General features: G+C 40.7%; 1 protein-coding gene and 1 long non-coding RNA gene across 9 annotated transcripts in view; one reads left to right on the top strand and one right to left on the bottom strand.

Moving 5' to 3' along the window:
- LOC135106420 (uncharacterized) overlaps positions 1-25086 on the bottom strand; it is a 505119-nt gene that overhangs the window by 239966 nt on the left and 240067 nt on the right. For all 8 annotated transcript variants that reach the window (XM_064015423.1, XM_064015429.1, XM_064015428.1 and 5 more), the window contains one exon: positions 10170-10332. In XM_064015423.1, the coding sequence (XP_063871493.1) occupies positions 10170-10332 (163 nt within the window). The remainder of the gene's footprint in view (positions 1-10169; positions 10333-25086) is intronic.
- Positions 2806-7373, top strand: LOC135106422 (uncharacterized). Its single transcript, XR_010271284.1, has 2 exons — positions 2806-4682; positions 6815-7373. It is a non-coding gene; the product is annotated as an uncharacterized LOC135106422 (long non-coding RNA).

Below are 25086 nucleotides of genomic sequence, written 5' to 3'. Positions count from 1 at the left end.
TGTAATGATGTTGCTACCCAGATTTGGGATTGGTGTCTGGAACATGACTCATGGGTTACATGCTCGCACATACCGGGGAAGGACAACACCTTGGCTGATGTAGCCTCTCGCAAGATTAATGACAGACATGAGTGGAAACTCGACTCACACATTTTTACTACCTTGTGTAATGTTTTTGGGACACCGTCCATTGATTTATTTGCCTCAAGGCTTAACAAACAGGTTAATACATTCTGTTCGTGGTTGCCAGATCCGGAGGTTAAATATTTTGATGCTTTTTCCTTGGACTGGTCAAACTTTGATTTGTCTTACATTTTCCCCCCATTCTCATTAATTGCTAGGTGCCTTCAGAAGTTACGTACGGAGCAAGCACGAGGCTGGATGGTGGTTCCTCTGTGGCTGTCCCAGTTTTGGATGGGCATGCTGCTCCAGTTGCTAATAGACTTCCCACGTTTGATAACGAACAGGAGGAATGTTCTAACACACCCGTCCACAACAGATCCACACCCCATCATGTCCCACACGAGGCTCATGGCATGCCTTCTGTCAGGGAAAACTTGCAGAAATGAGGAGTTTCGCCGGCTGCTGCGGACATCATACTTGCCTCCTGGAAACCAGGTACTGAGAGGCAATACCGCCCACATGTCCAGAGGTGGTCGTTGTTTTGTGGTAGACGGAATGTCGATCCCACTTCTCCAACTGTAGGTCACATTGTAAATTTTTTGACGAAAACCTTTGACAGGGGTGTGGGTTATGAGTGTGTGAACACTGCGAGGGGTGCCCTGTCTTCTCTCAGCATTGTGGTGGACGGATGCAGGGCAGGAAATCACCCTTTGGTCATCCGATTCATGAGAGGGGTTTTCAATCTTAGAACTCCTCAGCCCAGGTACACTGACACTTGGGACGTCCAACCTGTCTTAGAGCAACTAAGGTCCATGTTCCCCTTACATGCATTAACCCTTAAAGAATTAACGCTAAAATTGGTTATGATGATGGCCTTAACTCAAGCTGCCAGAATTCAAACTTTACAACTACTGTTAATCAGAGACATGCTCATTAATGAACACTCCATTTCAGTACAGTTGGGGGGCACTCTTAAACAATCCAGACCAAATTTTAACATCAACAGGGTCACATTCCATTGTTACCCTAAGGATCCACGATTATGTGTCTGTAGCACTCTCCTGAGGTACATTGATGTGACTAAAGAGCTTAGACAGGATGAGATGCACACTGATGCCAGGCTCCTCATTAGCTTCATAAAACCCCACAAATCAGTTTCCAAAGACACTATTGCCCGTTGGGTCAGGACCATTCTCCGCATGTCCGGCATAGACATCTCAAAGTTTTCCGCTGGTAGTGTGCGGCCAGCAGCAGCTTCAAAAGCTGGAGTGGCGGCTGTCCCTGTCGCATGCATTATGGCTAAGGCGGGCTGGTCTAGGGAATCTACCTTTGCAAAATATTATAATAAGAACATTGTGGCTGCTTCTGACCTCTTTCAGGATGCAGTGCTAGAATAAGACATGATTTGGGTTTGTTGCTGCACTCCAGTGTTGCAGTAAATGGATATTTTAAGTATTTAGTATCTAGTACCTTAGGTTCACCTTATGATGTGAACTGTCACCATATTTCAACATTGTTTGTAGATTGGATTAAGTTGGATGCAATGTACCTTATTTTATACACCAATTGTATGATTGTCTCATGTACAAGATCCTTCCATGGAATAATAGTTATAGTACTGTTTCTTGTGGGGCATTTCCTTTTCCTCTCTACTATTGCATCCTCCCTCGTCATCCACATGGCTTCAAAGCCTCATGGGAAATGTCCGCCCAGCGGATAGGTGATTTTGCCGAAGTAAAATTAACAAAGTACACGAGACTTACCGTAGGTCAGTTGAAGTGTACTTCTAAATTTTCGAGGCAAATCACCTCTGCTGGTGCGGAGATTTCACATGCCCTCCTCTCCCTCCCTACCTTAAGCTCTACAGGTTACTTAATTTCCTAATTGGTTCATCATGTGGATGTCGAGTCCTTGCTTTAAAGTCTGCCGGCAGTGCGTGACGCACTCTCTCTCTCATGTGAAATCTCCGCACCAGCAGAGGTGATTTGCCTCGAAAAATTAGAAGTACACTTCAACTGACTTACGGTAAGTCTCGTGTACTTTGTTAATTTTTTCATCATAGTCTTATCCATGTAATGAAATACCACCCTAATTAACATCCTGTACGTCGAGCCAAATATCTCATTTATATGCTGTTATGGGGTCAAGGTATCTTGAAAAACCACTCCTAGGTCTTTTCCCTCCTTGCTCCTCATTATTACTTCCTCCCCTATTTTATAGTCCCATGCAGGTCTTCTTTTACTCTTTCCCAATTCCATCACATGGCATTTCTTAGCATTGAATTCCAATTTCCACTTCTTGCTCCACCCATAAATCTCATCAATATCTTTTTCCAACTCTGTACAATCAACATGGCTCTTTATTACTCTTAACAATTTTGCATCATCAGCAAACAGATTGATATAAGTGGTCAAACATTCCTGCATATCACTAATGAATATTTGGAACATAATGGGGGCTAACACTGATCCCTGTGGTACTCCACTTGTTACATTACTCCAACTTGAACAGGTGTCCCTAATCACAGTTCTCATTTCTCTATCCTTTATGTAGTCTCTCATCCATTTTAGCATTGTCCCTCTAAGTACTCTTATATGTTCCATCTTCCACAATAGTCTTTTATGTGGAACTTTATCAAAAGCTTTTTTTGATTTCCAGGTACACTGCATCTACCCACCCATTTCTGTTTTGTACTTCATCTATTACTCTTGTATAAAAACTTAGTAAATTTGCCACACATGACCTTCCTTTTCTGAAACTAAATAAACTATTTGTTATAACTTCGTTCTCTTCCAAATATTTAATTCACTTTTCCTTGCCCATAACACTATAACACCAGTCTATAATTTTATGACTCAATCCTCCTTCCTCCTTTGTGTATTGGCACTGTATTTGCTTTCTTCCACTCTCTTGGTACTCTTCCCTCTATCAGTGAGCTGTTAATCACATCCCAAATTGGCTCCACCACTTGTTCTCTACATTCCTTTAGTGTCCAACCTGACTCCATCAGGCCCCATTGCTTTCCTGACATCCAACTTCTCTAATAATTTGCTAATTTCATGTTTTTGCACCAAGACTTCCCATAACCCACCCCCCTACCTCACCTCCTTGTTTAGTTCTGTAAAACCCACTTCCACAGTGAACATAGATCTGAAACTCTCATTCATAATTTCACTCATCTCTTCTGCTGTTTGATATATCCTTCCTTCCTTTACTATCTTGTTAATGATCTCTCTGCTTGTCATCTTTCCACTGATATATCTGTAAAAAAGCTTGGGATCTTCTTCACATTTCTTTACCACATCCTTTTCAAATTGTTTCTCCTCCTCTCTTCTTATTCTAACATACTCATTCCTTGCCTCCTTATACTGGTCTCCATTATTTTCATTCCTTTGTTTCTTCAGTTTCTTCCAAGCTATATCCTTTCTCTTCTTAGCTTCTGCACATCTGGCATTATACCAAATATGTTTTCTCCTCCTTACTTTATATACAGGTACATATTTCTGCACACCCTCATTGCTCTTTTTCAGGAATGTTTCATATTTCTCTTGCACTGTCTTGCCTTCCATAAATCCCTTCCAAACCAATACACCCAAAGAATTTTCTTAACTCTGTAAAATTTGTCTTAGCATGATTTAGCCTCCCTTTTTCATAATCCTCCTTACATGGCAGAACCTCCCAATTTTGCAGTACCAATTCTAACACCACATGGTCACTTTTTCCCATTGGGCTTAAGTATTTAATGGTTGGACTGAGCCTGTTTTTTTTTATGAATACCAGGTCTAGCATAGACAGTTCCCCCTTCCCTCTGTATCTTGTAAATTCCTCCACCCATTGTTCCATTGTATTCACCATAGCTAACTGTAGCATTTCTTCACTCCATGTTCCAGCATTTCCATTACCTTCCATCTCCTCCCAGCTTACATTTTTGCAGTTAAAGTATCCCACTAGTAGTATTTTAATGTCCTTCCTTATCATGTTGTCTAGGCGCTTCAACACTTCCTTTTTGCATTTCCTTGTGATCCTCCAGCCTCCATGTATTAGTCTTTGGTGGCACATATGTTAATATGATCCTCCTCCTTTCTCTCCCACTGGTCCTGACTGTTATATCTATGACCTCCACCATGCCATCTCCATATTGCACTTCTTCCATATATATATCATCTCAAACCATTATCAGTACTCCTCCTCCTCCTTTTCCTTTACTATCTCTCCTCCAATAATTATATCCCTCTTCCTTAAAGCTTAAATGGACTTCCTATTTTAACTCTGTCTCAGTTAGGCACAAACACATCTGGTCTATTTTCCTTTAACCCTAACTTGCCCAAGAGGACTTTCCGGTCCTCTTTTGTTTAGCTTAATCCTACGGGATGTGTGCATGTTGTTTCATGCCCTGCGCCCATCAGGCTCTTTTGGTACTCTTTTGTGAAGCACGTGGTGTCATATGCTAGCACTAGGAGACGACTTCCCGCCAGTATCCAGTCCATCGTCGCTGGGGGTGGACGTGTGTTGACACTGCTCCCTTCCCCACACTTTATGCAGGATGGATGCTGTTCCAGGTAACTGATTTTGTACTAAAAAAAATACAGTAGATATCTGGATATATCAAACTTTTCACTAAAGTATCTCTGAATACGTTTTACAGATATAAAAAAGTAATATATGACATTTAGTAAAGGTGACCAAATGGTCCCAGTGGGCACTCAGGTAGTTTTTGTCTATAGTAATGGTAACAAGCACAACAATCCTGATAATGAATAAAACTATCTGTTATAGTGCATGCTGGTAATACCATGTCACATATACCAAGTGTTTTATTGATGAACAGAAAAACATGGGAAACTTATTATTGAGGAGGCTATATTTGACCGTTGCACTGATTTTATGATAACTTTCTTTCAGGACCTTCTGGATTAGTGATATCTCCAAAGCAAATGTACAAGAAGAGGCAGAAACGTTTGACAACTAAAGAGATCGAAGACACCCTCAACTGTAGTGATGCTGAAGACATAAGTGAATATGAAGGCAACGAAATGGATGACATCGATGACCCTGGAATATCAGGTAGTGGACGCATAACTTATAAAGTCTCTATTATAATTATATTATATTATATAGTTATGATTAGTCTAAAATAATGAATAATACATAAATAAAATATTGGTTAAAAGTGTCTATCATAATTTACAGTTAGAAAGGTAAATAACTATATTATAAACAAACAGTAACAATAACAACATGAAAGCCTATTGAAAGATAAAATACTAATAGAAAAATAAATATTTTCTTATAGATACTGGCAGCACTACTGACGAAGGAGATGGTGAAGAAACAGTTGTTCTAGTTGTGGATGATGCAGAAATTATTCCAGCTCCTCAGTTTCCATCTCATCCTAAAAGAAAGAAACGCAGACGCACCATTTGGAAACATGTCACTGAACAAAAAGAACCACCTTCAGTTCCTGTTTTTGATATTCCAGAGCAAACAGAGGACGAGGTGCTGTTGACACCTTTGCAATACTTCAAGAGGTTCATGTCTGATGAATTCCTCAGTGAGATTGTTGAACAGAGCAACTTGTACGCTCTACAGCAAAATCCTAACAAGCCTCTGGGTCTTACATGTGATGAGTTTGAACAATGGCTAGGATGTGCTTTCTTCATGTCAGTTAGCAAAATTCCTAATACACGTCTGCACTGGTCTACTTACACAATGACTGAGGCTGTATCATGTGTTATGAGTAGAAATAGGTGGGAAGAAATCAAATCCCATTTGCATTTTGTGGATAACAGCAACACTGACACCACTGACAAGTTAAGCAAGGTGAGGATGTTGATAGACCACCTGAGACAGGAGTTTAGAAAAGTTCCTATGACTGAGCATCTAAGTGTAGACGAGCAAATTGTTCCCTTCAAGGGAGTATCAAGCTTGAAACAGTACAATCCAAAGAAACCCTCTAAATGGGGATATAAAATATTTGTCCTAGCAGATGACAAAGGTTATGTTTATGACTTCAGGCCTTATACAGGTAAAATTTGCCCTGTAAGCACCAGTGATGTGCCTGACCTTGGGCCAAGTGCTAATTCGGTTTTACACTTGGCAGAAGTGATACCTCATCACAAGAACCATAAATTATATTTTGACAATTGGTTCAACTCTCTTCCTTTAGTAGAGTACTTAGCGACTAAAGGGATTTGGTGCTGTGGCACAGTTCAGAGTAGGAGACTTCCAGATTTGTCATTCCAGTCTGATAAGCAACTAGCCTCCAAGGGTAGAGGTAGTTACGATGAATGGATGACAACGAGTGACAGTGGTGTTACTACATATGCAGTCAAATGGTATGACAACAAAGCAGTGTGCCTAAGTTCAACATTTGCTACTTCTCAACCACAACAGACTTGTGTGAGATATGACAGGAAGAGAAAGGAAGAAGTTGAAGTCCCTAGACCTAATATTGTCAAATTGTACAATGAGCACATGGAGGGTGTGGATCTTCAAGACCAACTCCTGGCGTACTATAGAATGTCTTTTCGTTCTAGGAAATACTACTTGAGGCTTGTTTTTCATCTTTTTGACATGGCAGTAGTCAATAGTTGGCTACTTTACAGGCGCTCAGCTGTCTCACTAGAAATTCCTGAGAAGAAGCAATATGCCCTCTGTGATTTCAAACTAAAACTAGCTTTCTCACTCACAGCTAGTGGAAAGGATTTGAGAAAGAAAAGAGGGAGGCCATCAACTGATGCTGTAAAGGTAAACTTTGAGAAAAAGAAGAAATGTGGCAGAGCAACTAAACCCATTCCTGAAGATGACATCCGCAAGGATGGAATAGGACACTTCCCTGCTTTCTCAGCAAACCGTGCAACATGCAAACTCCCAGGGTGCAAAAGCAAAGTGCGTATGTATTGCCTAAAATGTAATGTGTACTTGTGCTGTGATCAGAAGAAAAACTGCTTCCTGGACTTTCACCAGTAGGAATAGAAAACAATGTGAGATAAAGGGAAACATTGTGTTACAAAAATGAAATCAAATGTATTTTATGTTTTTTGGAGCTCTATGTTATGTTTTGAACAGTATCAAGATATGGAATAATTTATTGTTTGTGTAGAACATAGAAAATACCTTACAGAAAAATTATTTTTTGTTTTTGCATTTAAAGTGCTCAAGTGCCCAATGGACCCAATTGGTCACCTTTTGGTTAAATGCCCACAAACATTTAAATTTAACAATTTTTGTAATAAATAATTTCTTCTGCATGTTTTTATTTTATTTATGTCCTTAAATAATTTTTCTTTTGTGTTGAAAGCAACCCATCTATGTTTGTATACATTACTCTTAATGTACTACTTCTGCCACCACATGCAATTTGTCTGTCTGCTGCTGTGGTTCTTTCATTTCTTGTTCCCTTTCTCAAATATATAATTTCCTTAATCTCATATCTAGTACCCTCCAATAAAATTTTCTCTTCTCGGTCTCTGTCCTCTCATTTTTTTCCTTGGCCTCATTTCTCAGATCCCTCTCTTTTTCCCTTTCTTCCAAGTTCATATTTCTTTTTACCCAAATATTCTTGTATCCTGAACTTTCAGCCAGCTTCCCAGTTCTTACTAGGATCTCCTCTACTGCAACTTGGGATCTCATTCTCACTTTTAACAGTCTTTTACCTCCTTCACTATATATTCCAATTCAATATGCTTCTTCCACTTCTTGTTTCAGTCCCTGTTCCTCATCTTGGACCATTGTAATAATTTTCCTTACCAACTCCTTCTCTTTTCTCTCTTTGACAGACCTTATTGGGTTTTCTCCTCTTGCAGTCTGAAAAAGACCATACATTTCTTCTTATCCACTGCCTCTCTCACCAAAACCTTCTTTTCTTTAATTACCTGAATTACTGTATCCTTGGTCTTTTCCTGTATTTGTTTTTTAACCACCTCGGTGAAGCTAACTTTTTCATCCTCATGATCTTTCTTTCAGGCATTTCTCAGTTCCTCTAGTTTGCTTTCACATACTGCCCCTTCCACTTTCCGTGCACTATCCTTCACCTTTTGTTGCAGCCCTTGCAGAGTTACTTCATATTCATTACACTTAGTTTTGATTACCTCATTTTCTTTCTTTAGTTCCTACATTGCCTCTTTCATCTCATTGTTTATCTTTAGAGCACTCTCACATTCACTATACTTCTTTCTCAATTCTTTGTTTTCCATAATAAGTTTGTCTTGCTTTTCCAAAATGCCAGACATCAGTTTCCTCATGCACCTTATTTCTTTCTTTACACTGATTATCCTCCTCATGCACCTTATTTCTTTCTTTACACTGATTATCCTCCACATATTTCCTTTCTCTTCTCTGAATCCTGAAAAATCCCTTTCTCCACTTGCCTCCACCAATTCTCAAGCCCACAGCAGTTTCAATAAAATGTGCCTTCAGTCTTACTTCCTCACATTATGACTGGTGACCTATCACCTATCAATGTTGAATGTCAACACAGACCAATGCTCAATTACTGATTGAATGCAGGTAGTGGATGCATGTCTATTCCTTTTATTACGGAGGGAGAGAGAGAGAGAGAGAGAGAGAGAGAGAGAGAGAGAGAGAGAGAGAGAGAGAGAGAGAGAGAGAGAGAGAGAGAGAGAGAGAGAGAGAGAGAGAGAGAGAGAGAGAGAGAGAGAGAGAGAGAGAGAGAGAGAGAGAGACTCACCCATGTGTGCAAACACACAGCTGCCCATTAATCTCTTTTCTGATAACTTTGCCTTTCCTACCCTCCCTATTTATTCCTCCTTCACCCATCACCACCTCTTCTGTACTACCCTCCAACCATCCCAAAGTGTAAATGTGTGTGTGTGTGTGTGTGTGTGTGTGTGTGTGTGTGTGTGTGTGTGTGTGTGTGTGTGTGTGTGTGTGTGTGTGTGTGTGTGTGTGTATCGTAGTTACGCCCAGAAAAAGCCAACTCAGGCGTCATATTTCTATGGCAACTGAAGGCTTGACTTAGAGAGAGAGAGAGAGAGAGAAAGAGAGAGAGAGAGAGAGAGAGAGAGAGAGAGAGAGAGAGAGAGAGAGAGAGAGAGAGAGAGAGAGAGAGAGAGAGAGAGAGAGAGAGAGAGAGAGAGAGAGAGAGAGAGAGAGAGAGAGAGAGAGAGAGAGAGAGAGAGAGAGAGAGAGAGAGAGAGAGAGAGAGAGAGAGAGAGAGAGAGAGAGAGAGAGGGAGGGAGAGAGAGAGAGAGAGAGAGAATTATATTATTATTAGAAATTAGATAAGTTACTGTTCACGGGCCTACAAATGCCTACATGAATCCCATTCTCATGTTTGGCAATAATTTCTTTCTTTATTTAAATAGTAATATGCTTAGGCTTCTTACTGCTACTATCATCAAATTTTTTTCCTTCTTAGGTGGCATAATGGAGACTAAAATAGCAGAAAAAAGGTAAAAAAAAAAAAAAAAAGTTAATGTTTTTGAACACAACACTCAAACAAACAATATTTACGTCAAGCATGCCAAACCACAATTGAGCACAAGGTTTCATGGATTGTGGGTAAGGTGCATTTGTACCCTAAAGTACTGTTCCTGAACCAAGCTAAAATTTGTTCGCAAAGCTAGTTTGTGAACCAATTTGTTTGCAATGTGGGGCATTTGTGAACTAAGGTTCTACTGTACTTGTGGTTCATATACAAAGGTTGAACTATTAATTTGCTTGAATTATATACTTATAGATTCAAATTTGCATGAAAATTATCTATAGTAACCATAATAGTGTTTTTAACAGTAAGACTGAAAACAAGAAAAAACTTATCAACTCTTTTAATGAGTTATGATTAGATTCACCATTATATTATAAATGTAAATTAGATTTCTGCTTACTTCTTGCTTAGTATAATAAAATATATCTTAAATTTATCATGAACAAAATTAATTAATCTGACTTCATAAAATGTGCAAAACAAAGATGTTCACTTTTTCATCTATTTGTGGCCAAAATCAGATTGGAGAAGAAGTTGAAGAAGTCAGTTATCATGCTATGATTAAAGCAGCACCAATACTCCACTTCTAAATACTAACCTTTGAGAGCAGTATCAAGGTACACCTTCAGAGAGCCTTCTGTGTAGAGATCAACAGTAACACTGCTGATCTTGTCAGAAAAATAGCTGGCTAAGTAACCTTCCAGCAATGCATCTTCCTGCACACCAGGATAGCTCACCACCAGTCTGGGCTTTACACTCATCTGAAGACAGTCATGATATTCAACACCTGCCACTTTCATAGAGAAAAATAATCATTCAAATAACTTTTTATGCTAATGGCATGCAGATACATTGGTTTGTTTATGATGAAAGGCAATGAGAATGACAGTGAAGAATTTTAAATATTTTGAAGAGGAGGTTAGTGTGTCATAAGCTATGGTCATCAAAGATAACACGGTATGAATTCCTGAAAAAGGACTAAGAGATTTGTGTTTTCAATGTTGAAACAAGCCTAAAATTATTTGTGTGAGTCTCTCTCTCAATACTGAATTCTCTAAATCCGAAATAAAACACAATATTAAGAACCAAAACTAAGGAGTTGTGAGCTCAAACTCTAGAATCCTATCCTTTTATGTGTACAGCTCTTTGCCTAGCTATGGATACCTGAAATGATGTTTGTCTTAATACTGTAAGAATCTAACAGTTCAGGCCTGATACTTAGCTGAATTGTCTATATGGGTAGAGAATGGTGGCTGATGAGTGGAATGGTTGGTTGCTGTGCTGGGGTGTAACTGAACTTGAATGCGCTTGGTGCATGCCTATAAACACTTGGATAAGGGTTTTAGATCCTACTTGATCCAAGATTCTTGCTTATTAACTGACTCTTTGATGTGGGTTCTTAGATTTAAATTGATAGTAAACACCCATCACAAATATTAATTTTTTGGTTGTGAATCAATATATTTTTTACATACTCCTGCCACCAAAAGAAAAAGAAACTTTATACAGTCACTACTCATTATTCACTAGGGTTAGGTAACAGAAAGAAAATCTGTGGAAAATTGGTGCCCCCTTAATTAAGAATACCCCAGAGCTTCCAAAACCTTGTTAAATCAAGAAAACTGGATTTACATGGTTACAAACATTTTATTCATCAATTAACTAAAAAATAAAGAAAAAAAACAATCAGCCCTGATAGATTGCTCCTCACTACCATCTCTGTTATTTGAATTTGTGGTTGACAGCAATCTGTGTATTGCTGTTCTTTTTTTTTTTTTATGTAGGAGGGACAGCACCCAAAGGCAGCAAAAAAAAAAAAAAAAAAAAAAAAAAAAAAATATATATATATATATATATATATATATATATATATATATATATATATATATATATATATATATATATATATATATATATATATATATATATATATATATATATATATATATATATATAAACACCACTGAGATGCTGGCCTCCAAACAGGGTCTGAAGCTGTAGTCAAAAAAAGAAGGATAAGTGTCTTGAAACCTCCCACTTGAAGGAATTCAAGTTATAGGAAGGTGAAAATACAGAAACAGGCAAGGAGTTCCACAGTTTACCAGACAAAGGGATGAATGATTGAGAATACTGGTTAACTCTTGCATTAGAGAGGTGGACAGAATAGGGATAAGAGAAAGAAGAAAGTCTTGTGCAGCAAGGCCATGAGAGGAGGGGAGGCATGCAGTTAACAAAATCAGAAGAGCAGTTAGCATGAAAATAGCAGTAGAAGATAGCTAGAGGTGCAGCATTGTGGTGATGAGAAAGAGGCTGAAGACAGTTAATTAGAGGAGAGTTGTTGAGATGAAAAGCTTTTGATTCCACCCTGTCTAGGAGAGCATTATGAGTGGAACCCCCCCAAGAAATCTGAAACATAATCCATACATAGATTATGTTTCACATTTCTTAATGTTTCACATTAACTCCTTGTACGAAGTTAGCACCTGGGAGTTGAGAAAAACTGGCGAAGACGCCTCAGAACACCTAACTTCATAGAAGCTGTTTTAGCTATAGATGAGGTGTGAAGTTTCCAGTTTAGATTATAAGAAAAGGTCAGAATGAGGATGTTTAGTGTAGAAGAGAGGGACAGTTGAGTGTCACTAAAGAAGAGGAGATAGTTGTCTGGAAGGTTGTGTCAAGTTGATAGATGGAGGAATTAAGTTTTTGAGGTATTGAACAATACCAAATTTGCTTTGCCCCAATCAGAAATATTAGAAAGATCAGAAGTCAGGCATTCTGTGGCTTCCCTGAGTGAACTGTTTATTTCCTGAAGGGTTGGATGTCTATGAAAAGACGTGGAAAAGTGTGAAGTGGTATCATCAGCATGGGAGTGGATAGGACGAGAGGTTTGGTTTAGATAATTGATGAATAATTGAAAGAGAGTGGGTGACAGGAGAGAACCCTGAGGAACACCATTTTTAACAGATTTATGAGAACAGTGACAACAGAACAGTCAGAAAGGAAACTTGAGATGAAGTTACAAAGGAAACTTGAGATGAAGACACAAAGAGAAGGTTAGAAACCGTAGGAGGGTAGTTTGAAAGTCAAAGTTTTGTGCTAGACTCTATCAAAAGCTTTTGATATGTCTAAGGCAACAGCAAAAGTTTCACCAAAATCTCTAAAAGAGGATTACCAAGACTCAGTAAGGGAAGCTAGAATATCACCAGCAGAGTGGCCTTGATGGAACCCATACTGGCGATCAGATAGAAGGTTGTGAAGAGATAGATGTTTAAGAATCTTCCTGTTGAGGATAGATTCAAAAACTTTAGGTAGGCAGGAAATTGAAGGAATAGGGCAGTAGTATGAGGGATTAGAACAGTCACCCTTTTTAGGAACAGGTTGGATGTTGGCAAACTTCCAGGAAGAAGGAAAGGTAGATGTTGACAGACAGAGCTGAAAGAGTTTGACTAGGCAAGGTGCAAGCACGGAGGCACAGTTCCAGAGAACAAAAGGAGGAACCCCATCAGGTCCATAAGTCTTCTGAGGGTTTAGGCCAGTGAGAGCATGGAAAATATCATTGCAAAGAATTTCAATAGACAGCATGAAGTAATCAGAGGATGGAGGAGAGGGAGGAACAAGGCTTGAGTCACCCAAGGTAGAGTTTTTAGCAAAAGTTTGAGTGAAGACTTCAGCTTTAAAGATAGATGTGATAGCAGTGATGCTATCTGGTTGAAATAAAGGAGGGAAAGAAAAAGAGGCAAAGTTATTGGAGATGTTTTTTTGGCTAGATGCCAGAAGCCACAAGGGGAGTTAGATCTTGAAAGATTTTGGCACTTTCTATTAATGATTGTCCATTGTATTAATCTTGTCCTATCCACTCCTATGCTGATGATACCACCCTGCACTTTTCTACGTCTTTTCATAGACGTCCAACCCTTCAGGAGGTAAACATATCACGCAGGGAAGCCACAGAACGCCTGACTTCTGATCTTTCTAAAATTTCTGATTGGGGCAGAGCAAACTTGGTATTGTTCAATGCCTCAAAAACTCAATTCCTCCATCTATCAACTCGACACAATCTTCCAGACAACTATCCCCTCTTCTTCAATGACACTCAACTGTCCCCCTCTTCTACACTGAACATCCTCGGTCTGTCCTTTACTTATAATCTGAACTGGAAACTTCACATCTCATCTCTAGCTAAAACAGCTTCTATGAAGTTAGGTGTTCTGAGACGTCTCTGCCAGTTTTTCTCACCCCCCCAGCTGCTAACTCTGTACAAGGGCCTTATCCGTCCATGTATGGAGTATGCTTCACATGTCTGGGGGGGTTCCACTCATACTGCTCTTCTAGACAGGGTGGAATCAAAAGCTTTTCGTCTCATCAACTTCTCTCCTCTAACTGACTGTCTTCAGCCCCTCTCTCACCGCCGCAATGTTGCATATCTAGCTGTCTTCTACCGCTATTTTCATGCCAACTGCTCTTCTGATCTTGCTAACTGCATGCCTCCCCTCCTTCCGCGGCCTCGCTGCACAAGACTTTCTTCTTTCTCTCACCCCTATTCTGTCCACCTCTCTAACGCAAGAGTTAACCAGTATTCTCAATCATTCATCCCTTTCTCTGGTAAACTCTGGAACTCCCTGCCTTCTTCTGTATTTCCACCTTCCTATGACTTGAATTCCTTCAAGAGGTAGGTTTCAAGACACTTATCCACCAATTTTTTACCACTGCTTTGACCCTTTTATGTGACTGGCATTTCAGTGGGCATTTTTTTTTTATTAGATTTTTGTTGCCCTTGGCCAGTATCCTTCCTACATAAAAAAAAAAAAAAAAAAAAAAAAAATAATGAGGGAGGTTTTGGCTGGTTGGAGAACGGACTTGGTATGGTTATGGGCAGAAATATAAAGTGCATGAGAATATGGTGATGGAAGGCTCAAGTATCTTTTGTGGGCCACATCTCTATCATGTATAACATGAGAATAGACTGTGTTAAATCAAGATTTGGAAGGTATAAGTCAAAAAAAGAATGAGGAACGTACACCTCTATGCCAGACACTATCACCTCTGTTATGTGCTCAGCATACAGAGACAGGTCTCTGACATAGAAGCAGTAGTCAATCCAAGGAAAATCAGCAAAATACCTCCTCAGGTTCCCTCAACTAGCAGAGGCAAAATGCTAGAGACACCTCTACTTAGAGGGATCCTGAGGAGGGATTGGAGCAATAAGACAAGATACAGATACGAGATTGTGATTGGAGGAATCCAATGGAGAAGAGAGGGTAACAGCATAAGCGGGAGGATTAGAGGCTAGAAAAAAGTCAAGAATGTTAGGCGTATCTCCAAGATGGTCAGGAATATGAGTAGGGTGTTGCACCAGCTGCTCAAGGTGCTCAAGGATAGACAAAACAGGGAACAGTAGGGAACAGAAAAGGGGCTACTGTCAGTTGGCTCAGACCCCTGTGTTTCAGTGAGGAAAAGAAAATGAGGTTTAGTGGAGGAGAGGTGAGGTGTAAAAATGAAATCATGAAAACTGAAACCATGCTTAATGAGGGATGACGATACTTTATGCAATTATGCTGTATTAGGTCGCCTTTAAATCTCAAGCACTTAAGTCTGCAAAGCTGCTTTACATGGGTCACTGGTGAAAGACGGGCCCCTGGCATTAGTCTTATCAGTGGAGGGTGTTATGGACAAACTTGTTCAAGAGGTTGCATTTTAGTGATGGGGCAAGTGATTGTGCCTAAGGATGTTTTGTCCTGAGGCATGTGGTCTCTTTCCTTTTAAGCTGACACCTAGTTTTAATTTTAATACTGATATTACCTTCACTTGGATATTATTATTTTTGTTTTTATAGGTGCTACTCAGTGCATAGCCACATGTGGTATTTAATAAAACTACAGTCATACCTCATGATTTGAATGTCCTTCAATTCAAACAACTTCCAATTCCAACACAATCGGTGAACAAATTTTTGTCCTCCAATGCAAGTGTAATCCTCCAATTCAAACACAGGCACATTCCAAAGAATGTTACATCAACTTATGTAAGAGGGGGATACTGTTGATAAACAAACATAGTCCCTGACTCTCAAGACTCTGTGGCCTCTCTTCTCCTCTCTCCTCCTCTTGTCTCCTTAAAACTTAATTTCTTCTATGAATAATGTCCATAACGTCTAGAACAGATCATCAGTGAGCTCTTTTGCTAAGATTAGCTCCAGCTGATCAACTGTCCAAAATGAATGGGGGGTGCATGAGTAGGGAGAAACCTCTCATGGAAAGCACCCCCATTCAAGCAGTCAGTTCCTCTAACGTTCTTCCTCCCATCTCCTTTCACCTTTTTTTTTTTTATGTAGGAGAGACACTGGCCAAGGGCAACAAAAATCCAATAAAAGAAAGGCCCACTGAAATGCCAGTCCCATAAAAGAGTCAAAGCAGTAGCCAAAAACTGAGGGATAAGTGTCTTGAAACCTCCCTCTTGAAGGAATTCATGTCATAGGAAGGTGGAAATACAGAAGCAGGCAGGAAGTTCCAGAGTTTACCAGAGAAAGGGATGAATGATTGAGAATACTGGTTAACTCTTGTGTTAAAAAGGTGGACAGAATAGAGGTGAGAGAAAGAAGAAAGTCTTTTTCTGCGAGGTTGCAGGAGGAGGGGAGGCATGCAGTTAACAAGATCAGAAGAACACTTAGCATGAAAATAGCAGTAGAAGACAGCTAGAGATGCAACATTGTGGCAGTGAGAGAGAGGCTGAAGACAGTCAGTTAGAGGAGAGGAGTTGATGAGACGAAAAGCTTTCGATTCTACCCTGTTTAGAAGAGCAGTATGAGTGGAACCCCCCCAGACATGTGAAGCATACTCCATACATGGATGGATAAGGCCCTTGTACAGAGTTAGCAGCTGAGGAGGTGAGAAAAACTGGCGGAGACGTCTCAGAATGCCTAACTTCATAGAAGCTGTTTTAGCTAGAGATGAGATGTGAAGTTTCTAGTTCAGATTATAAGTAAAGGACAGACCGAGGATGTTCAATGTAGAAGAGGGGAACAGTTGAGTGTCACTGAAGAAGAGGGGATAGTTGTCTGGAAGGTTGTGTCAAATTGATAGATGGAGGAATTGAGTTTTTGAGGCATTGAACAATACCAAGTTTGCTCTGCCCCAATCAGAAATTTTAGAAAGGTCAGAAGTCAAGTGTTCTGTGGCTTCCCTGCATGATATGTTTACCTCCTGAAGGGTTGGACATCTATGAAAAGATGTGGAAAAGTGCAGGGTGGTATCATCAGCATAGGAGTGGAAATCACTTCACAACCTTCTATCTGATTGCCAGTATGGGTTTCATCAATGCTGCTCTTCTGGTGATCATCTTCTGGCTTTCCTTACTGAGTCTTGATCATCCTCTTTTAGAGATTTTGGTGGAACTTTTGCTGTTGCCTTGGACATATCAAAAGCTTTTGATAGACTCTGGCACAAAGCTTTGATTTCCAAACCATCCTCCTACAGCTTCTATCCTTCCCTCTGTAACATCATCTCAAGTTTCCTTTTTGACTGTTCTATTGCTGCTGCAGTAGACAGTCACTGTTCTTCTCCTAAATCTATTAACAGTGGTGTTCCTCAGGGTTCTGTCCTGTCACCCACTCTCTTATTATTCATTAATGATCTTCTAAACCAAACTTCTTGTCCTATCCACTGAGAATTGCTAAATAGAATGAGAGTGATAGAGAATGAAAATGGAATTATACAAGAGTGAGGAGAGAAAGGATGAAGTGAAAATGACATAGAATTAATGAGGGGAGAGAGATTGAGGTATCACTCCCCTGTCCCTTATCTTTACCAGATAAGGGAGAGGGGGAGGTGACAAGGAAGGAGGTTTGAGACCAGATGAAAGAGGAAGGAAGAGGAAAGGAACAAAAGGAGGAAGGGACATACAAGGAATGAGAGAGAGAGAGAGAGAGAGAGAGAGAGAGAGAGAGAGAGAGAGAGAGAGAGAGAGAGAGAGAGAGAGAGAGAGAGAGAGAGAGAGAGAGAGAGAGAGAGAGAGAGAGAGAGAGAGAGGAAATGGGGAGGGATGGGGGAGAGGGGCAGGGAGGGGAAGAGGGAGGAGGCAGAAGACACCTGCTGAACGATAATTACTCCCAGTGGTCTAAAACACTTTTCAGGAGGTGCTGTGAACTTATCATTAAACCCAGCTGTGACCTCACTGAACGTTTCCCTTTGTGTCTCACAACACAAGGGGGCAGTCACAGCCTGCCCTCTAAAGACAACTCTCTTCCTCCACACAAAACTACAAGCACCTAATAATACACACTCTTCACTCAAAAATTTCAAGATTATCATGGCGACTCCTACACCAGCCTTGAAGTCCCCATCTGGGGAGGGGACCATAAATGTCCCCAGGTCGGACTGCCTTTCTGTCGATGACCCTAAGTGTCTTGACACCCCCCCTCAACTTTTTTTTCATTAACTTCTGCAACATTTGCAGTCTAAGATCTAATTTTCAGTCTATAGAACACCACCTCTCCTCTTCTAAATCTCATCTTCTTTTCCTCACCCACTCACTCCCTCACTTAAGTGTCTGAGGCAAATGACAGTAGCCCCTTTTCTGTTCCCTCCTACTTTCTCTATCCTCATTTTCGATTCAAAGCTGGATGCTGCATTTATGTGTACAAAGACTTAACCTGCTCTCGTGCCCATGCTCTTGAATCTTCCGAGTTTTCCACCATCTGGCTATGACTACAGAGTCACTCTCATACTAAATTTATCTGTGCTGTATACCTCTCACCTAACTCCTCTGACTATAAGAAATTCTTTGACTACTTAACTTCCAAAATGGAGCACATTCTGACCCTCTTCCCTTTTGCAGAGACCTCCATTCTTGGAGACTTCAATGTTCACCACCAGCTTTGGCTTTCCTCTCCCTTCACTGACCATCCTGGTGAACTAGCCTACAACTTTGCTATCCTCCATGACCTAGAGCAATTAGTGCAACACCCTACTCATATTCCTGACCGTCTTGGAGATACGCCCAACATTCTTGACCTTTTCCTGACCTCTAATCCTTCTGCTTGTGCTGTCACCCTTTCTTCTCCGTTGGGCTCCTCCAATCACAATCTCATATCTTTATCTTGTCATGTCGCTCCAATCCCTCCTCAGGATCCCCCTAAGCGAAGGTGCCTCTGGCATTTTGCCTCTGCTAGTTGGGGGGACCTGAGGAGGTATTTTGCTGATTTTCCTTGGAATAACTACTGCTTCCATGTCAGAGACCCGTCTTTGTGTGCTGAGCGCATAACAGAGGTGATAGTGTCTGGCATGGAGGCGTACATTCCTCACTCTTTTTCTCGTCCTAAACCTTCTAAACCTTGGTTTAACACAGCTTGTTCCCGTGCTATACATGATAGAGAGGTGGCCCACAAAAGGTACTTAAGCCTTCCATCACCAGAATCTCATGCACTTTATATTTCTGCCTGGAACCATGCCAAGTCTGTTCTCCAACTAGCCAAAAACTCCTTCATTAACAGAAAATGTCAAAACTTTTGAAGATCTAACTCCCCTCGTGATTTCTGGCATCTAGCTAAAAATATCTCCAATAACTTTGCTTCTTCTTTCCCTCCTCTATTTCAACCAGATGGCACCACTGCTATCACATCTATTTCTAAAGCTGAACTCTTTGCTCAAACCTTTGCTAAAAACTCTACCTTGGACAATTCTGGGCTTGTTCCTCCCTCTCCTCCACCCTCTGACTACTTCATGCCACGTATTAAAATTCTTCGCAATGATGTTTTCCATGCCCTTGCTGGCCTAAACCCTTGGAAGGCTTACGGACCTGATGGGGTCCCTCCTATTGTTCTCCGTAACTGTGCCTCCATGCTTGCACCTTGCCTAGTCAAACTCTTTCAGCTCTGTCTGTCAACATCTACCTTTCCTTCTTGCTGGAAGTTTACCTACATTCAACCTGTTCCTAAAAAGGGTGACCGTTCTAATCCCTCAAACTACTGTCCTATTGCTTTAATTTCCTGCCTATCTAAAGTTTTTGAATCTATCCTCAACATGAAGATTCTTAAACACCTATCACTTCACAACCTTCTATCTGATCTTCTGGCTTTCCTTACTGAGTCTTGGTCATCCTCTTTTAAAGATTTTGGTGAAACTTTTGCTGTTGCCTTAGACATATCAAAAGCTTTTGATAGAGTCTGGCACAAAGCTTTGATTTCCAAACTACCCTCCTACGGTTTCTATCCTTCTCTCTGTAACATCTCAAGTTTCCTTTCTGACCGTTCTATTGCTGCTGTGGTAGACGGTCACTGTTCTTCTCCTAAATCTATTAATAGTGGTGTTCCTCAGGGTTCTGTCCTGTCACCCACTCTCTTCTTATTATTCATTAATGATCTTCTAAACCAAACTTCTTGTCCTATCCACTCCTATGCTGATGATACCACCCTGCACTTTTCCACGTCTTTTCATAGACGTCTAACCCTTCAGGAGGTAAATATATCACGCAGGGAAGCCACAGAATGCCTGACTTCTGATGTTTCTAAAATTTCTGATTGGGGCAGAGCAAACTTGGTACTGTTCAATGCCTCAAAAACTCAATTCCTCCATCTATCAACTCGACACAACCTTCCAGAGAATTATCCCCTCTTCTTCAGTGACACTCAACTGTCCCCCTCTTCTACACTGAACATCCTCAGTCTGTCCTTTACTTATAATCTGAACTGGAAACTTCACATCTCATCTCTAGCTAAAACAGCTTCTATGAAGTAAGGCATTCTGAGATGTCTCCGCCAGTTTTTCTCACCCCGCCAGCTGTTAACTCTGTACAAGGGCCTTATCCGTCCATGTATGGAGTATGCTTCACATGTCTGGGGGGGTTCCACTCATACTGCTCTTCTAGACAGGGTGGAATCAAAAGCTTTTCGTCTCATCAACTCCTCTCCTCTAACTGACTGTCTTCAGCCTCTCTCTCACTGCTGCAATGTTGCATATCTAGCTGTTTTCTACCACTATTTTCATGCTAACTGCTCTTGCTAACTGCATGCCTCCCCTCCTTCTGCGGCCTCACTGCACAAGACTTTCTTCTTTCTCTCACCCCTATTCTGTCCATCTCTCTAACAGAAGAGTTAACCAGTATTCTCAATCATTCACCCCTTTCTCTGGTAAACTCTGGAACTCCCTGCCTGCTTCTGTATTTCCACCTTCCTATGACTTGAATTCCTTCAAGAGGGAGGTTTCAAGACACTTATTCATCAATTTTTGACCACTGCTTTGATCCTTTTATGGTACTGGCATTTCAGTGGGCATATTTTTTATAGGATTTTTGTTGCCCTTGGCCAGTGTCCTTCCTACATAAAAAAAAAAAAAAAAAAAAAAAATCCATGACTATGCTCTCCACCATGGCCACAGTTTCCTTGGTGACTGCATTTTGGGGGTCATCCTCACACAAGTCTCAGCCCTGTTTGAAGAAAGATCTACAGTGCTTGACAGTGGAATAGATAAGGCACTGTCCCCTAGTGCTGTCCTCAACTCCTCATGAATCAACTCTGCCACTTTCCTTTGAATCATAGGAAACTTCATCACAGCCTGCTGTTCAACTTTACTCATTTTGTCAGAAGGTACCATCCTCACTCACAATAAGTCATTGTTGAACTGAATAGAAAAACATTGGGAGGACGCCAGCCCGTGCATTACTTGTTGGAACATGTACCAACATGTTCCATGGCAGGATTCTGTCTCCCCTCCTGTTAGGCTGAGAACTCATTGAACACCCCTCATATATCCTCCACCATTGTCTCTTGCAGATTAGCCCAGTCTTAAAGTTCATATAATTTCTCATTGTTGATGTTAGTTTTAGCTTGTATATTTTTAATGGTTGTTTGCCTACATTTTAGTTCACGCATGTAAGCAGCATGAATGAATGTTTCTAGATCCTTGCCAAGGGCAGTAATGCCTGCCTTAAGTCCTTCTCTGATTTGTTTTAGCTTTTCTAAATCCTCCATTTTTAAGCTTTAGGGGATGGCAAGACAAATCAAAAGTGTTAAATTGATTGTTATTAGGGCAAACAAGTTATTAATGATGTGTGCCATTAATGCACCATAACCACTGCCCTACTGACAAGCTGCAGCACTGAGCTTCAAGAAAGCATTTCACTGCCACCTGACACAGACTTATTTTGCATGTAATGGGTGCAAATTATCCCTGCTGTCAGATAAAGGTTGGCTCCATATTAATGACCGAAATGGCCACCTTCTGGTACATGGCTTCGTTGTCCATGGCAATGGGTTCACTCACACCCAATGCCACTACATGCCCCTACCGCAATAGTTTGTGAAAAATTCTTGGCCAAGGCTTTAGTACACTTTAGTGACACACAGCAAAGGGTTTAGAGGCACATAAAGGCAAGCAGGAATATTTAAATTTCATGTTTCACTATAGAAAGGATCCAGTTTGAAGGACCAATATGGAAACCTGGTATCACCATATGTGGTACCAAGTCCTGGCTATATATGAAGTCCTGAGGGGAAGAAGGTCTGGTCTGTCAAGGTGGCCATTTTTTAGATATGTACAACAGAGTATTCCCCAGTCCCTCTTCTACGAGTACAACAATGATTTATGTGGAAAAATCACCCCATTAAGTGTGAAAACTCTATTTTGCAGAGAGTACTGACCAACCACATTGACAACTGCAAATGAAGGTACAAGCTCTGCTTAGTGGTCATTAGGTCAATTTTTCTTTGAATAATTCAGTCAGAAAGTTGTTATGGCTTAGCACTGTCTTCCTCAGGATCTGAAACTTGGAAACCAACATAAGGCTCCAGTATTCCATTGATATTAGATTGATATTCCCTGTGTATTCACGTAAAAACACACTTCTGTTGCCAGGTGTATATGAGGGAGTCCCAACAAAGTGGCAAGAAGGACTTGGGCGCTACAAGCTACCACGTGCTAAGTTGCTGGCCAGTCACAGAGCTGGACACATGCTATCAAGCACCAGACAGCTATGGTGAAACTGGCATAAAAGTCCAGTGCCATGTTATAGATGTTTAACTTGAGCTAGGCAGACACATGAAAGCTTAATATGTATCAGTTCACAGGCCTGTGACTAGAAAAAGTACAGTGGTACCTCATTACTATAACTTAATTGGTTCTTTTGGGCTGTTCGAATTGGGAATGTTTGAATCGGAAGCAATTTATCCCGTTCAAACTGATTTAAAAAGAATTCATCCCTTTTTAATTATTCTTATGGATTTATATTGTACCCTAAACATAGGATTGAATTAAAATACCCTAAATTATATATAGAAAAAATACAGTAAAAAAAAAAAAAAAACACGAAGAACCATATATTTTGGCATATAAGATGGAACTTGAATCATTATAAAAAGACAAAAAAGTGTGTCATCCAATGTGTCAGATACAAAAACAATGACCATAAAATTTTACACAAAATACCACTGTAAATAAACACCAACCTAAAAATAGTGAGTCATCAGAAGTTCCTGCCATCCTCAGCTCAAAATGATAAGTCATTAAAAGTTCCTGCCATCCTCTGTCTTGAAAACAGTTGTTGTAGTGTACACAATTTTTATTTTGCACTAAAATTCTCTCTCTCTCTCTCTCCTCCATTCCCTGCCTTCTTCCCCATTCCCTGCCCTCCTCTTCCTTCTCTCCTTCCCCCCCTCCCTCCATTCTTCTCTCTCTCTCTCTCTCTCTCTCTCTCTCTCTCTCTCTCTCTCTGTGAAAGTAAGAACAATCCTGAGAAATGCTACGTAAATAGAATGAGAGTAATAGAGAATGAAAATGGAATTATACCAGTGAGAAAGGATGAAGCAAAAATGACATAAAAAGAATGAGGAGAGAGCAAGGTATCAATCCCTTATCCCTTATCTCTGACAGATAAGGGGGAGGGGGATGACGGAGAGAGGTTTGAGACCAGATGAAAGAGGGAGGGAGAGGAAAGGAACAATGGGAGTGTGGTGTGCCTAACACACACACACACACACACACACACACACACACACACACACACACACACACACACATCTAGCATATCACTGTTGTGCCCTGGAAGGAAGCAGGGTGGGTGGGATAGATAGAAGGAGGGAGGAAATGAGGACGGATGGGGGAGAGGGGCAGGAAAGGGGGAGGGAAGGGAAGGGGGAGGAAAGAAATGAAGGAGAGAGGAGGAATGCAAGAGTGAGTGGCATCACTAGAACAGGTGTTTTGTGCTTGAATTGGAGAAGAATTTTTTTTTTATGTAGGAGGGACACTGGCCAAGGGCAACAAAAATCCAATAAAAAAAAAAAAAATGCCCACTGAAATGCCAGTCCCACAAAAGGGTCCAAAGCGGTAGTCAAAAATTGAAGGATAAGTGTCTTGAAACCTTCCTTTTGAAGGAATTCAAGTCATAGGAAGGTGGAAATACAGAAACAGGCAGGAAGTTAAAGAGTTTACCTGAGAAAGGGATGAATGATTGAGAATACTGATTAACTCTTGCATTAGAGAGATAGACAGAATAGGGGTGAGAAAAAGAAGAAAGTCTTGTGCAGCAAGGCCGTGGCAGGAGGGTAGGCATGCAGTTAGCAAGATCAGAAGAGCAGTTAGCATGAAAATAGTGGTAAACGACAGATAGAGATGCAACATTGCAGCGATGAGAGAGAGGCTGAAGACAGTCAGTTAGAGGAGAGGAGTTGGTGAGACGAAAAGCTTTTGATTCCCTCCTGTCTAGAAGAGTAGCATGAGTGGAACGTCCTAGACATGTGAAGCATACTCCATACATGGACGGATAAGGCCCTTGTACAGAGTTAGCAGCTGGGTGGGTGAGAAAAACTGGCAGAGACGTCTGAGAATGCGTAACTTCATAGAAGCTGTTTTAGTTAGAGATGAGATGTGAAGTTTCCAGTTCAGATCATAAGTGAAAGACAGACCGAGGATGTTCAGTGTAGAAGAGGGGCGACAGTTGAGAGTCATTGAAGAAGAGGGGATAGTTGTCTGGAAGGTTGTGTCGAGTTGATAGATGGAGGAATTGAGTTTTTGAAGCATTGAACAGTACCAAGTTTTCTTTTTCTTATGTAGGAAGGACACTGGCCAAGGGCAACAAAAATCTAATAAAAAAAAATGCCCACTGAAATGCCAGTCCCATAAAAGGGTCAAAGCAGTGGTCAAAAATTGATGAATAAGTGTCTTGAAACCTCCCTCTTGAAGGAATTCAAGTCATAGGAAAGTGGAAATACAGAAGCAGGCAGGGAGTTCCAGAGTTTACCAGAGAAAGGGATGAATGATTGAGAATATTGGTTAACTCATGCGTTAGAGAGGTGGACAGAATAGGGGTGAGAGAAAGAAGAAAGTCTTGTGCAGTGAGGCCGCGGAAGGAGGGGAGGCATGCAGTTAGCAAGATCAGAAGAGCAGTTATCATGAAAATAGCGGTAGAAAACAGCTAGATATGCAAAATTGCGGCGGTTAGAGAGAGGCTGAAGACAGTCAGTTAGAGGAGAGGAGTTGATGAGACGAAAAGCTCTTGATTCCACCCTGTCTAGAAGAGCAGTATGAGTA

The sequence above is a fragment of the Scylla paramamosain genome, chromosome 13 (assembly GCF_035594125.1).
Source record: "Scylla paramamosain isolate STU-SP2022 chromosome 13, ASM3559412v1, whole genome shotgun sequence".
Lineage (NCBI taxonomy): Eukaryota > Metazoa > Arthropoda > Malacostraca > Decapoda > Portunidae > Scylla > Scylla paramamosain.
The sequence above is the reverse complement of the archived record's forward strand: the minus strand, read 5'-3'. Positions and strand labels throughout refer to the sequence as shown.